The sequence below is a fragment of the Nymphaea colorata genome, chromosome 4 (genome assembly GCF_008831285.2).
Source record: "Nymphaea colorata isolate Beijing-Zhang1983 chromosome 4, ASM883128v2, whole genome shotgun sequence".
NCBI lineage: Eukaryota > Viridiplantae > Streptophyta > Magnoliopsida > Nymphaeales > Nymphaeaceae > Nymphaea > Nymphaea colorata.
The window spans coordinates 1,214,616-1,230,844 of NC_045141.1; the positions used below are offsets into that span (position 1 = coordinate 1,214,616).

The 16,229-nt window shown below is 39.3% G+C and overlaps 1 protein-coding gene across 2 annotated transcripts; it reads left to right on the plus strand.

Moving 5' to 3' along the window:
- The first annotated feature begins 937 nt into the window (after positions 1-937).
- On the plus strand, positions 938-8,217 carry LOC116252325 (AUGMIN subunit 1). Of its 2 annotated transcripts, XM_031626500.2 has the most exons (6): positions 938-1,310; positions 2,617-2,749; positions 2,832-2,966; positions 3,780-3,903; positions 7,625-7,762; positions 7,849-8,217. In XM_031626500.2, exons 1-6 carry the CDS (start codon positions 1,067-1,069, stop codon positions 7,954-7,956), a joined length of 882 nt encoding a protein of 293 aa, XP_031482360.1. In that variant the 5' UTR covers positions 938-1,066; the 3' UTR covers positions 7,957-8,217. The 2 variants fall into 2 exon arrangements, with proteins under 2 accessions (XP_031482360.1, XP_031482361.1); XM_031626501.2 differs by lacking the exon at positions 938-1,310 and having other exon boundaries at positions 2,615-2,749; positions 2,843-2,966.
- Positions 8,218-16,229: the final 8,012 nt, after the last annotated feature.

The following is a 16,229-nucleotide window of genomic DNA, read 5'->3' on the forward strand; positions in this document are numbered from 1 at the left end:
AACTACAGCTTCTGCTCCTTAACATAGTTTCAACCTCTTTTATGTGATGTTTGGTACGAAGTTCGTCTTCTGTCACGTGCGACAATTGGCTTGGAATTTAGAAGTTGCCAAAGTGGCACGGTTTTCTCTTGCATTAAATTGTGGGGGTGGGTGGACAATCGAATGTGGCATCAAACACCTTACTCCCCTAGCTGCTTCTTCTTTTCTTCCACATTGGCACTTGCCCTACACTTTTGGATATGGAAGATACCACTCATGAAGTATCGTATCATTTGCCACAATTTGAGACAATCTGCCACCAATGGTAGTTACCATCAATAATGTCCATATCTTTTATCTTCTTCAATGGTTTTAAAGCATTTGTATTTTTTTTTTCTTCTTCTATCTAGCTTGAGGATGCATCATCATCTCTTTTGCTCTCCTTAGCTCCACTATGTCGAGGCGCCGATTGCAAAATCAACATCGATTTGTGCAATCTCACCAAGTTATGGGTGGAAAAAGAAATTCTTCTTCATTGGTTTGGTCAGAAATGTCAACATGTTGCTCCAAAACAATAGATGAGAAATGTAAGGGTTGGGAAGGATAGATTTATCTTTCCACAATTTGGCATAAGAAAGACACCCCAATTTTAGATGTGGGACCACATGTGCCAAACAGGCATACTTGTCCATCAATTTTAGGGGTCTTTAGGGTCTGTTTGATAAGGAAAACATTGTATAATTATTGTAGAATATAGCTTCATGCTCAGGGCAGATTCATGTAACATATTAAAAAATGTTTTATGAATCTATTAAGGTACCGCACATGATACCCCAACGTAGGGTCTTAGACACCGGTCCCATCATGCACTTCATTTCGTGGGAAGTCTTGCTTCTTAAATTCTTTTGATATTTTGTGCACGTGGGTCGTGCACAAAACTGGGCGTCAGTACGGACTTGGGCGTCTTGAATTTCAAATTACCCCATTGTGACCTCAACTGGGAGGACTCCCCGGCAGTCCCGACCCATGCTCTTGATCGGATTTCGCTGGTGTTCTTGTCCACGCGCGACCGAAGACACAAAGGGGGATGAGGGATCACGCCTCGCTGTCCAATCCGGCGGCCTCCGGCGAAGGATCGCGGGTCGCCGATCTGAAGGCGTGGATCGCCGCGCAGTTCGAGGTAGCGGGAAAAGATGCCCCGGCATTCGAGCTGACGCCGGCAAGTGCTTCTCACCTGCAGGCCATCGCGACCGCCTCGCAGGCCCGAACTCGCTCTACCACCATTGTCGCCGCTGACTTCCGCCAGAAGGCTGCCGAGTATCGCTCTCAAGGTGAGGGTTTCCCTTCTTTCTGGAAATGCTTGCCATCATTTCCTTCGGCGCAAGTCGTTCTTTCCCTTTCCCTTTCCCTTTTGTTTGTGTATGATTTCGTTTTTTATTTGCAAGGATTTCGTATCTGATGGTGTTTGTGTAGAATATGTGATAGATTGTCGTTATAATCATTTCAGAGGAAGTTGTTACTGTTGCCTTTGAGTTTGGAGAAATAACGTGTTTTTGACTGCTTACATCTGATGCAGTAGGAAAATACAGAGCATAGAGATTTGAGAAACAGTAATAAAATAATTTAGAACCTAGGCAATGAATGGGTAATCAGTTCAGTGATGAAACGAATATGTCGATTCTAGGTGGTCAATATGGCTCATCCACTGTGCATGTGCAAAGCGAAGCTTGTAATATTGTTGAACCATTGCGGCTATCGAGTTGAATCTGCATAAATCGTAATCAAGGAGATTCAGTTTTATGTGAAGCCTTCGCCCATGATGCCTACGCTTACTATGCTGCTAGAACCATTAATGTCCTTCACAGGGTTCGTAGTTATATTCATTTTGATTTTTTTTTGGTATTTCTTTTGTTTGTATGTGTGGCGCATTAGAAACTTGTCAAACTGTTGAACCATTGCCGCTATTGGGTTAGGTTGGTTTCATTTAGCAAGGTTGTATTCATATGCTGGCACTGTTACTAGTTATAGCATCTTTAAATCTTTCTTTCGATCCCATTGCTTTTTGTCGATGTTAAAGAGTGAAGTTTTCATTGTATGTCTCAATTGACTTCTTCAAGAACTGGACTGTAGTATTGATGTTTATTGCATTTGATTTGTATTTTACAATGGTAAGAAAAGATTGGGCAGCTCCATAACTGAAGAAGAAGTGACCAAGAAAAGGTAATGGTTAACAATTTTAGTGGAGGTGGGAATGTAAATGTTTCTCCACTGGTTTAGGATTTACCAAATTAAAGCCATCTAGATATTCAGTTTTTTGGTTATTTAAGTTTTGAATGCTGCTAGGATCTGCAGCAGCCCAGTTGTTGTTCTAATGATGTTTCTGACAAAATGGAAACAGAAAATTCATTTATTCAACTATTCACAGAAGTTGTCCTGCTTCGCTTCTGCTATCCATATTTTTCATGCATGTTAACCAATTATGAGGAAAGATGAGCTAAATATTTGGAGATTGAAGCTTATCCTCTCCAGTTTTCTTATATTTTTCATCGAGCACTTTTGTAAGTTTTCAAAGGAAACAAGTATGCTTTTAGCACTGGTTTCATAGGTGAATAAAGTATGTTTGTTTACCTTTTGCAGCTGCACGAATAAGAGAAATTCTAGAAAGTGTAGGCTTGGCGCGTGAGAATCTGTCAGCAAGTGCTGTGGCATCTGCCCAGGTTCTTGCAAATGTTGCAAATCTGTTAAACACAAGGGACACTGAGATGAGTAGGCAAGTATTGTTTTCTGAGAGGAATCCTCCACTGTTGGTATTCATTTGATAACTCAAAGCTGAACTTTTGTATAATGTTTAGCTTTCTTGTAGCAATGGCAGATATCTCACTAAGGAAAACTGACGTAGAAGAGAAAAGATCCAAAGTTCAAAAAGAGTCTAAAGTTCTTCTTGAATACACAAGAAAGGCCATTGCAAGGCTGACTTATTTGAAAAGGTTAGGATGCAGTACAACCACTCTTTGTTTCAGGTTATGGTTTTGGAATTTTGAAATATAATATATCTGGCTGCACAATTATGATCTGTCATCTGCCAGTCTAAGGTCCTTTTTGTGGCTTATTTTAGATTGTCTAGTTCTGTTCGCAGTATGTCCTTTATTTTTTGTTTTTGTTGAGAAGCGCAACATAAGTTTAATTTGGTACCATGGTGCCAACAATTGATGTGATGAGGTTATTGTGAAGGTGTATTTTTTCCTATGTCTACTTTAAATTTGGTTATTCAACTGACCAGCATAACTAGATATCAGTTCAGGGAATTTCGCCTCTTATATGGTCAAAATTTTTTAGACCAAGCTGATGACCACCAAATTTGATGTTTGTGGAGAATTGCTTTACAGAAATATCAAAAAGGATCTTCAATTTTAGCTTTGCCCTGGGTCACAGGAAGTACAAGCAAGTATGCGTGCATGTAGCCCCTGCAGAACATGCATATCTGTGCATGTACATGAATCAATTGTTCATGTTTTCTTTCTCTAGTAGCCAACCTATAGTGTACCCTGTGGAGGCTTCAAAACAAAGATCTATCCACTAAGACACTGCTACCTTGTCATGCTAGTTACCACTTATTACCTATTCTCAGTGAATTGGACGCAAACAGTAAAATCACTTAAAGATCTGATGCTACATGAGTAATGAAGACAGTGACCGACAAGGCCAGTTGATTTCAAATTTACAGTATTGGGATGATTGGTTTACAACAGAGGTAAGAAATATGCTTCTCTTAGGCATTAACATGTTTCTTTTTGAAATAGAACGCTTGCACAGTTGGAGGATGACATGGCTGGCTGTGATAATCAAATGCGACATTGGCAGACAAACTTGTCAATAATGGTCTCCAAGGAACGACAGTATATGCAACAACATACTAATTGTAAGGTAAATTTCCTTACCAAACATATTATTGTTTTTCCAACTTGCTATTCACACCAACTTTTGATTGCGGATTCTGTGAACAATGCACTGGAAACAAAGTGCATGAAAAAATTGTTCTGTTTTGGATGCTTGCTTGCTGCTAACTTCACTTACAATGGTGGTAAAGCAGTCCAAAAGATGGGTATTACTAATAAATTACGTAACAAAAGCCTGTTCATTGTAGTGCTAGATAGATGTGTTTCAGAAATAGTTTCTTGTATAAATATGAAAAAATTAATTATTGTTATCTCTAACCTATTTGGCAATTGAATAATCCGTTCGAACAAAGACAAATGATGCATGAAGTTGAAAGGAATCTTGTATTTAAATGCAAATAAGAATAAAGTCCGAAAGAAAACCAAGCATATTGATAAGTAGATTGAATCTTTAACAAGTCATAGGTTTCCTTGAAAACCCAGGTCGTTATTTAAGATGATTTGCTTCTTATGTACCAGTGCTGCTGGAACGGTTCAAGCTACTTTACTCTAAACATGGCAGCCTGTAATCACAAACAGTGATGCTTCCACAAGATAAGATCCTACCACAAAAATTACCAGCATGGTTATAAAATGCCATTGACTTAGAAACAAAGGCATGCTGCCAGCAACCAAGGACAATGTCCACTGCTTTACTTTCGTGAACAATATGCTCCAAACAAATATCTCCCTTTACATAATGTTGTGGCACCATATAGAAAAACAAATTTCTTTTGACATTTAATTTAACTTGTGTGTTTTTACTTGTTGGGCAGTTCCCTTTGAATTTAGAATTTTCCAGTAGACATACAAATTGAAGACCAGGCCCAACCTTGATAGTAGAAACACTTCAAGAGTTACACTCTTGAAGATACCAGCCACTCCAAGAAGTCACACAAGGAGAAACCTCAAACTAGAGGTGAAAAGAACTTGTATTGAATCTCAAAGGATATACAACAACGAGGCCTAAAAGCCTACAACAGGTAAGGAACCCAAGTCCCATATTTATAGAAGAAAAAGAAAGAACAAAGGTTCAAGAAACTAGCTGTTGGGACTGCTTCCAACGGCTAGAAATCTAGCCATTGGGAGCAGCCCAACAGCTAGTTCTCCTAGCTGATCAAAACAGAAAAAGAAAGACAGAAAAATACAAAGAAAAATAAGAGAAAAATAAGAATAAAAAATAAAAAATAAAAACATAAAAACCTATGCATACATATATACATTTATATATACAAATCATACATCAAACTACTAAAAGTATTGAATGATGAATTGGAAGCAGCTGAGTTTGAAATATAGTCTTTCCAAATCTTTTGGAAATTAGGGTGTGTAGGATACAAATCTTTACAATATTCCAATCCAAGATGCTGAATAGACATAAGACGTAAGACAGCTGTTTTTTCTACTTAAAGCATCAGCTACTTTGTTGAGGATGCCAGACTGATGCTTGATAGGAAAAGTATCTTCCTATAGGAAACTGACCCATTTGGCATGTCTGGCCCTGAGCTTCTTTTGGCTATTCAAAAGCTTTGAAGACTCATAATCTGCATATAAAACAAAGTCCTTTGAAATTAGGTAGTGATGCTAATACCTTAGGGCTTAAATAACTACATGAAACTCAAGATTGTATGTAGAATATTGGTATTTGGCCTGAGCCAATTTCTCACTAAAGAAGGCAATGGGCCTGCTGTTTGATTCAGCACAATGCCAATACCTACATTGGAGGCATCCACTTCAGAAACTTGAAAAGTCAGGGAATGGTGAAATTACAGTGGAAATCTTTTCTTTGACTAGTTTAAAGGTCCTATGGGCTGCAAGGCTCCATGAAAAGCTGGCACCCTTAAGGCATTCCGTAATGGGCGTCATAATTGTGCTAAAATTCCTGAAGCGCCAATAGATGGAGGCCAACTCATGGAAACTCTTGATCTCTCCAAGCATCTTGGGGACTGGCCAATCCACTATTGCCTGGGCCTTTGAGGCATTTACTTTAACCCCTTCAGGAGAGACGGTGAAACCTAAAAAAACCAAATTAGTTAGGAAATCACATTCCTTAACATTTGGAAACAATTTTTCTTTTCTCAATATTTCAAAAACACGCTGCAAATGGGAAGATGGTTTGACACAGATTAACTATAAATGACAATATCATCAGAGTACACAATGACAAGCTTGCTTAGACATGGATGCAACAGCTGAGTCATAACATTCATGAACGTGCTTGGGCATTGGACAGCCCAAACGTCATAACCAGCCACTCATACAACCTGTCACGCATCTTAAATGCTGCCTTCCATTTATTCTCATATCAAATCTGAGTCTGGTGATAGCTGCTTTTAAGATCAATTCTAAACACAGGCACCAGACAACATATCAAGCATGTCATCGAGGCATGATATGGGAAAGTGGTATTTGACCGTGATGTGCTTTATAACCTGACTATCTATGCACATATGGTTGGACCCATCTTTCTTAGGTGTAAGTAGGGCATGAACTGCACAGGGGCTGACACTTTCACAAATGTAGCCCTTGCATAGTAACTCCCCTACCTACCTTTGCAACTTTGGATGATCTGCAGAGTTGATGTGGTATGCAGGTTGATTTGGCTGGCTAGCCCTGGAATAAAAACAAGGGCATGCTACGTCGTATGCTTGGGTCGTAAACTATCTGTAAGCTCATCAGGTAGGGCATCTTGAAACTCATCTAGCAAGGGAGCTACCTCTGCAGGGACATTAGACAGGTGGTTGATACAGGCTTGGCCACTAATGCATTGCAGTATCCCTCACCCCACACTTCTCAAAGAATTCCCTATAGATTAATCCAATAAGACCAGATGCCTTCTTAAATCAACACCCCCTTCACACACACACACACCCCACCCCCCCCCCCCCCCCCCCCACCCCCCCCCCAAAAAAAAAAAATGCAGTCGCCCTGATAGGTAAATCAAGTTTTGTCAAAACCTGCAAAATCAGGTTTTAGCATAGTTTGGGTGTTATGCAAACCCTTGAACACCAATGCAAAAATGTATAAAAGTATGTCTATTAGGTTGGTCTTGTTAAAGTCAGCCTGAATTGGCGGATTCAAACCAAATTAGCTTTAAATTGATTTAATTTGGTTCCCAATCCATGGTGCCATGTTTCATGTTTTATTCATTTCTTATTGTTTTCTTTAATATATTTGAATTATTTTCTTATTTTGAACTTCAAACTTACAGATATAATAATGATTTTTTGCCAATTCAGATATGGTTCTGAAGGCAGCCTGATTTGGCTCTTTGCTGAATCATTCTGTTGCACAATCTGATTTAGAATTTGGTTCTGATAACATTGATCTTTGTTGTCTGTACGTGCCCGTATCTGTTTGGAGTTATTTGTACAAACTAAATTCTTTCTAAGTTAACTTAGCTGTTGGTGTTAGATGTAGCGATTATTTATTGCTATCTCCACTTGGGTGCAGATATATGTATGGTAACGCTACATGAATATGCAACAAAATCTAAAAAATACCAGAAAATAAGAGAAAACACATAGGATCAGGGAGTTTTAACATGGAAAAGCTAAGATTGATTTGGGGTGTTTTTTTTCTTCCATTGCAATGTTTGTCTGTACCTTATCTTCTTGGTCTTTAGACTTTTCTGTTCTTTATCTGCACTTTCTCAATTTCCTTGGAGTCACTGGTTTGTTAAGTCCACTCAAAAGTTTACTCTCAAGCAGGCCTTGCTAAAACGTGTGGGATACACACCAGAGGTCAGTCATGGTGTGCTGATGGAAATGGCTGAGCACAAGAAAGACCTGGAGAAAAAGACAAGGCCCATCTTGGACACATTGCGCAGCTATCAAGACTTGCCTCCTGTAATCTTTTGGTCCCTTAATTGTTATTGTGATTGCTGTCTTGCTGCCAGCATGGTTAAAACATTCCTTTCCTTTTCTTTTGTCAGGACAAAGCCCTTGCTGCGTTGGCTATTGAGGATAAAAGGAGGCAATATTCAGCTGCAGAAAAATACCTCGAAGAAGTGCTTCAATCAGCTCTTAATCCTACAGAATGAGCTTAAAGTTGGTCTCTAATTACCATTCAATGGGTCTTGAATTTACCAGACCTTGATGTAGCCACCCTGGGAAATTTTCTTCAGGATTGTATTTTCCTTGAATAGGTGAATGAAGACTATTTCTAGCCATCTGTGAACTATGTCTTCATCTTCTGAGGTTATGAGTGGCTGCTTTAAGTTGTTAGTTTCTAGTCTTTGCTTCTCATTATGGTGCCAATTTGTTAACATCAAATCCAGAAAGGCTAGCTGCACGATTGATTATTTTGTTGTATATTTGTTTTGTTTTGTGACCCTCTTTCTTGAGAGTCCGGTGGAATTCTATAAGATAATACAAATGTCGGGGAGGAAAACAGGAAGGACTCGCTAACTTTCCGGATTTCGAGTCTGATATCGTGAATACATTTTTTCACATTTAGAGTACCAACTTTTTTCCAAGTTCTGCCTAAGAGTTCTATACCATTTAACAATTCACAGATGGCTTATATGATGAAAGTTTTTGAAGTAGTATGGGATGCAATGTTATCACTGCTGTATCGGTCAGGTTGACTTATACATTGTATCGTAACGTATCGTAAAATTATTTTTTTAATTTATAAATAATATTAAAAAATTATAAAAAATAAAAAAAATCAGAAAAATTTTTGAAAAAACTAGTAAAAGTCAGAAAAATTTAAGAAAAATGTATTTAAAGGAACATTCATCATTCATGTACATGAAGTATGCATATTAACAACACATTTTAAAATAAGAAATCAAACATTCAAAAATCAAAATAACATACTAAGCGGCCTAAGAGTATTCAATTACATCACAATTCATAAGTTCAGAAGTCAAAACTCAAAACATATTGACATAGTTTTCAAAACTCAAAACAAAAAGCTTCATCAATCGTCATCTGCATCATCATCTTCATTTTCTTCATTAAGTGCTTCTTTTATCTCCTTTGTTGCAAATGGAATGTCACCAACATTCCATTACTCCCCCCTCAGCCTCTCCTTCAATAATCTCTGTTGTTTCTAACGTTCAAAAAATCAAGATCGTCCTCATCAAGTATTACAGATGGTTCTTCTTCAACCCAAGAATCTAATATATCAAAATGGTCAATGAAGATATGATCATATTGAGTGTGATGCTTCCTCGTAGATGTTGTTTCTAGTTGCCTAACAAGAGAAAATTTTAACAAATTGTTAGAAATTAAAATATATATTAGAATTTGCTATTTTGTATAACAAAATACAAATGTTTACCTTTGTCTCAACTTCATATTATAACGAACATAAACAAGGTCATTCAACTTTTTATGTTCTAGCCTATTCCCCTTCTTACTATGGATGTGTTGAAATACACTCCAATTTCTTTCACATCCAATTGCACTACATGTTTGGCTGAAGATTCTAATTGCAAGCTTCTTTAATTCTGGGCAATCAAGCCCAAACCTTTCCCACTACAAATCTAATAACAGATGAAAAGTAACAATGAGATAGAATAAATATGTGAGAACGTAGAATAGAAGCTAAACAACAAAATGTATAAAGTCTCTTTTTCTAATACCTGGACGCATAGTTGTCCTGCATCGAACTGCTGTGTCTCTCACCATGGTACCAGAAGCCGTATCATATTTGTTGATCGACATATGGATAGCGTCTTGTTCTTTACTATCACTTACTAATACGTCAATACAATCCAACATGCCATACTCGACCTCTCTGTCCTTCTTAAAAGTGGGAAGATATCTAATTGCAGAATTTATGTAGTAGGCTGCTGCATGAAGTGAGCGATGAAGTTGTCTAGACCACCTTTCATCTATAATCTTCCATATAGGCATGTACAACTTTTTTTTTTCCCTTCATATTATCTCTAATGGCCTTCTTGGCTCTGTCCATAGACTCATATAGATATCCAATAGAAGGTCTATCTTCACTATCAACTAATCTGAGGACTTTCACTAGAGGTACACAAATCTTCAATAACTGCATACATGATTCCCAAAAGTCAGCATCGAAGATGGTATCTACAACTGTCGTAGCCTTTCTTTTATAGGCATGTGGATATGCAGCCCAATTATCACTTGAAAACATTTGTCTGAGAGGGGTTTTTTGCTTGACTATACCCTGCACAGTCAAAACATTTGTAGCAAACCGTGTTTGTGCAGGTCGAATCAATTCAGCCCATTTGTGAATTTCCTCATCAAATTCAAGACATAAGCATGATTATAAATAAACTTCGTGATTTCTTGGCATCTATGAACTGTCAACTTCATATCATCTCTTTCACCTAGATCCTGAATCATAAGATTTACACAATGAGAAACACATGGACTCCAATAAAATGTCTCATATCGTGCTGCTAACATTTCACCTGCAGCTTTATAATTTGCTACATTATCAGTGATAAATTACACAACATTTTCAGGCCCAACTTCTTGTATAACTTTATCAAAAACCCAAACAAAACATCAGCAGTCTTAGGAGTATCAAACAAATCAACAGATTTTAAGAACATAGTATCAAGGGGGCAATATACAAGAAAGTTTACCAATGTTCTGTTCTTGATGTTTGTCCACCCATCTGCCATTACACTGCATCCTGTAGCTTTCCAACTCAATTTTAGTTCATCACAATATGTCTTGACATCTCTAACTACATTGTTGAGAATTTTACCTCGCAATTTATGAAAAGATGGCATTTTATACCCTCGGCCTACACTAGCAATTGCATCTGCTATAGGCTGAAAATGATAAGGGTTTGATGCATTGAAGGGAATGGATGCATCATAGAACCACCTTCATATGGTTTCATCTGCTGCTTCAACAATATCTTTTGATTGCATGGCTATACGAATCTCAGGCTGAGCACCAGCAGCAGTATAATTGGGAAAAAAAATTTTGATCGAACCAGACATATTACTCGACCTCATAGTAGGTACTCTACCACCACCAGTACGAACATGACTCCTACCATGTCCTTGTGAAACTGAACTTGCACTTGCACCTCTTCTTTTTCTGGTTGCAGTTGCAAAAGAACCACCTCCATGCATGATGTCTTTCCCTTTATCTGTTTCCAAACTGACACCAACATCTTCTTCTTCAAGGTCAACATCTTCACCTTCACTTTCTTCCTCTTCATGTGGGTCCCCATATCCTGCCTCTGCATCTTGCATTTTCTTTTCAATCTTATTTGCTTTCACTGCATTAAGAAGCTTCATACACTGGTGCTTTACATACGCTGGCAATGAGTTCTCTTGGGAGCCAATGCAAGCAGCCACATCGTTGTGTGTACCAGCTGTATGGTTTTTAAGCGAGAGATCCCGCCTGAGATGATTTGCTTAGAATAATTGCACTTAACTCTTAACCTATCTTTGGGATTCACCCTTGTACACCATTGCCATGCAGGATCCGACATTATATCTTCACAAAACAAGTAAAAACATGCAAATAAATGTACGAAATAAGAGAAATAAATGATTCAATGGAAAAAATGAGTTATTTCTTACCTTCTTGGTGTTAGAAACCAAAAAACTCTCTTCCTCCAAGCTTCCCACTGTCTTGAGGCTTCCCACAACGAGAAATAAAGCTTCTTCACCGGCAAATCTTGATGCAACTCTCCCTCCCACGTCTCTTGCAATGTTTAGAAAGAAGAGAAGAGAGAGAGGAGCGTCGGTTTTAAAAAAAAATATGCAAAGAAGGGGCCGTCCGGCCCATTTTTAGTTTTGATCTCGTATCGTACGATAAGGGGGTGTATCGCAAATTTATGGCGTAACGTATCGTTCATCTTGATACATACGATATGTATCGTACGATACAGATAACATTGATGGGATGCATTAGTGACATCTTATGTCAAAATAACACATTAGCAAGATCTGTTATGGAGATATCTTTATCTTTCTTGCCACGTTAACGTGATCAATAGGAATTAGGAGGTACTTATGGGTGTGCATATTGGAGAGTCTGGTTTTCATTACTCTCTCTCTATCTATCTACACACACAAACACACACACCAAACTTGTTATAGGCCCTTGATTTCATAGAGAGTAGACAATGGAGATGAAGTTGTAAATATAGAAGTTTAGTTGTTTTAAGAGTGAATACCCCTGAAACAAGATGAAGGGTTTTATTTAAGGAGGTTTATTTGTTTTTCTCCTCTCTTTTTTGCTCTCTCTTCTTTTGAAAGGCATTTTGGACTTTTAAAGAAATTGATATTTACAACTTTATCTCCATCATCTAATCTCATTGGAATTGACAACATAGATGATTGCAATTAATATCTGGTATATGGAGGTCTGGTAGGTACTTCGGTTTCATTGTGTCAAAAACAAAAGTCACACGCACATATATATATATATATATATATATAGTGCTATTAAAAGTACATACCTCCAGGCAAGGCATTGTATTGAGGCGCATATGGCCTGAGGCATCGGTGAAGTGCATGCCTCCCATGATCTGTTCATCATGCGTGAGGCCTATGCCTCAGTCACATTCTTCTCTTTTGTTTATTTAGAGGAATAAATATAAAGTGACACCTCTCAGTTTTTATTAGAAAAATAAACATGAAGTGATACACATTTCTTGTGTTCTTGGACTTTTTCTACATCGAAAGCTTCTCTCCCCCTCTCCTATGAAGATTCCAAGCTTCCAAGTCACTCCTGGACAGAGTCTCTCTCTCGCTCAGATACTGTCCTCTCTCTCTTACACACACACACACAGAGTGTATATGTGTCTCTGATGGTGGAGGGTTGCATGATGGCATCCCCTCTCTCTCGTTTGTCCATGGAAGCCTCTTTCACAGGGTGTCTGGCTTATACACAGCGAGAGAGAAAGAAAATTGTCATTGCAGCCCCTTTGCCCCATGGACACTACCTATCCAAGGGTGAATGGTCCATAGCTTCTATATGTAGTCATGCAAAAGGAACTTGTTTCTAATAGTTGCAAGTTGAGGACAATGGGAAACCATCTCTCTTCATTTGACAGCATTTTACAAGCCAATATGAACCTTTTCTTGATATGCTAAATGTCTCACTTCGCCTCATTGAGTTTATATATATATATATATATATATATATATATATATATATATATATATATATATATATATATATAGTCTTTTATCACTCTAAACACCGATTGAGAGTTTTTGCCCAGCTCGTGTGGGCAATCCACACGGACAGCCCACAAACATTAAAAGAAAATGCTCGAGCGCTGGAGGAAAGGGGAGGCGACACTTCCTTCCCCATTAGCGAGAAGAGGGAAGCATCACCCCCTCGCCGCTGAGGCCAAGGTGGTGGCCAATGGACCTACCAGTGACGGCAAGGTGGCAGACTACCGGGTGGTGAGGGGATGATACCATCAATAGCTTTTTTTTATTGATTTTTACCAGAAATGGAGGCAGGGAAGAAGGTCTTTCTGTCATGGGCTGACTCCTTCAGCTCGTGCGGCACGGCAAGAACCTAATTGCCGTCAGCCTTCAAACCACCGAAAGGGGCGAAAGGTTGTTTTAGAAAACAAGTGCATAAAGAAAGCTTTTGTGAATAAAGAAATCTCGCAATGTATTCAACTTGAAAAACTTGTACATCACGAGAGAATGTAAGAAAGGAGAATGATCTCAACTTGCTTACATAGGATGGCCGAAACCGCTTACAGGATTCTCATGCCGACCACCCAAAACAAAGAATCCCAAGACATGACACTTAAACCAGTGGGAGGGTAATCCCTTACAAGTAAACAAGCATAAGCAATGACTCAACATAAGCAAATAAGTACATTGCAAAACGAAGCAAAGGACTGTACAAACTCTTAGACACAGAGGAATAGGCTCCCCCCTTCAAATCAAGCGCCCATCCTCGGCGCCAGCGGCTTCATGATAGGCAGGTAGCGCTGCTTCATACGGAATGCATACTCTCAGGTTGGGTTTTGTTCGCCTATCCACTTCACTTGGTACTTTTTCAACTCGCCTAGATAGATTATTTTGTGCCGAAGAAAGTCTTCCATCTATCGGCCTGCCGTTCACTTGGTGGGTGGGGCTCGTTGCATGATAAAGCTTCATGAGGACTTGATCACCCACTCGAAATTCCATTGGGCTTCGATTCCGATTTGCAAATTTCTTCATCTTTTTTGCAGCCTTATGTAAGAATACCTAAGTCATCTCTGTCTATTCATGCCAATCACGAACCAATTGGTAGGCCAAAGTAGGTCATCCTTTTCTTGGGCTGCAAGGGTATGAGGCATCAACGGTTGCTGTCCAGTAGCTATCTTAAATAGACTATGTTTAGAAGACTTGCTCTTCTGTAAATTGTAGCAAAATTGAGCTACATCCAACAATTTCACCCAAATCTTTTGATTCACGCTGACATAGTGTCGAAGGTATTGTTCCAACAATCTGTTGATTCGTTCAGTTTGGCCATCAGTTTGCGGTTGGAAACTTGTTGAGAATAATAAATCTAAACCCAGCAAACAAAATACTTCGCGCCAAAACTTCCTTGTGAAGCGGGCGTCATGGTCACTTACAATGCTTTTCGGCACACCCAAGTGCTTGACTATATGCTTCACAAATAACTCTGTCGTCTTCTCTACGGGACATTCCTTAGAGGCTTGAATGAAGGTGGCATATTTTGAAAATCTATCCACAACCACAAGGATGGAGCTGAAGCCGTCAACTTTGGGTAAGCTGACGATGAAGTCCATGGAGAGGCATTCCCATGAACGTTCTGGAATAGGAAGAGGCTCCAGAAGGCCGACAGTCTTTTGATTCGTTCTCTTGTCCTGTTGGCAAATAAGGCAAGTCTTCACATAGGCCTCAACATCATCATGCATTTGTGGTCAGTAATAGCCACGTTCGAGGAGCGCCAGTGTCTGCTCTCTTGGCGAGGATAGCCAGCCCACAATGAGTTCCGCCTTTCACCATCAGAAGTCCATCACGCAACTAGAATCGTCACGTTTTCCCTGTCTCGACCAAGTGCTTGGCCAGAGGGTCCCGCTTCATGCCTTCTCAAATCCACCTAAGAATAGCACTTTCAAGTTGTGCTTGGGATGACGCCGTCCACCTTCCGACTTAGTGCGTCGGCTACGACGATTGTTTTCCCTGCATTGTACTCCAAGGCGAAATCAAATTCCGCAAAGAATTCCTACCATCGGGCCTGCTTTGGGCTTAGCTTCTTTTGAGTTTGGAAGTAGCATGTGGCTATGTTATCAGTCTTCACCACAAACTGAGCTCCCAACAAGTAATGCCTCCATGTACGTTACTTTCTAAGGCAACTAGGTGAGCATCCTACATCAACACTCCACCAATAGCAAAATCTGATGCATTTGTCCGGACTTCAAATTTCTTCGTGTGGTCGGGTAACCCGAGCACAGGCTTCTACGTCAGGGCCCTCTTTAACTTCTCAAAGGCATCTTCTTCAAGTTCTTCATAAGCCCAAGTTTGGTTCTTCTTTAGCAAATCAGTGAGGGGTGCAACTATCAAAGAATACCCTTCAATGAATCGCCGATAGTAGTTCACCAAGCCGAGAAAGGAATGCAACTCTGGTACATTGGTTGGCGGTTTCCAGTCTTGAATAGCTCTCACCTTTTCTATGTCCATCTACAGCAATATGACCAAGAAAACAGATTTCTTGTTGGCCAAATAAGCACTTCTCGCGCTTCACATATAGTTCGTTTTCCTTCAACACCTTGAACACTGTCCGTAGGTGTTCGACATAGTTTCCTATTGAGCTGTTGTACAATACAATATCGTCAAGGTAGACTACCACGAACTTATCTAAGTATGGATATAATATCTTGTTCATTAGAGTCGAAAAAAATGGCTGGGGCATTCGTCAACCCGAACGGCATTACCAAGAATTCAAAGGCATCGTAGCAAGTGACACCAATTTTCTTCGGCTCATCGCTGTCAACAATGCGAACTTGCCAATATCCCGATCTGTGGTCCAACTTGGAAAATACTCGAGCTCCACCTAACTGATCAAAAAGATCTACAATCAAAGGTAAGAGGTATTTGTTCTTCACTGTTAGGGGAGGCTGTCACCTCCCATCGTCACCAGAAGGCGCAACTTACCCACAATGATGGAGGAGGTGATGGCCTCTCCCATCTCAAATAGATAGGCTTTTCATTTTTTAATTAAAAGGGAGAGGCAACGGTTCAAACCAGTCGAGCAATTTACTCGGTTGGAGTTTACGTAACATATATATATATATATATATATATATATATATATATATATATATATAAGCAAGAGAAAGGGAGAGTGGTATTTGTCAGACAGCTTTTTTTGCCAG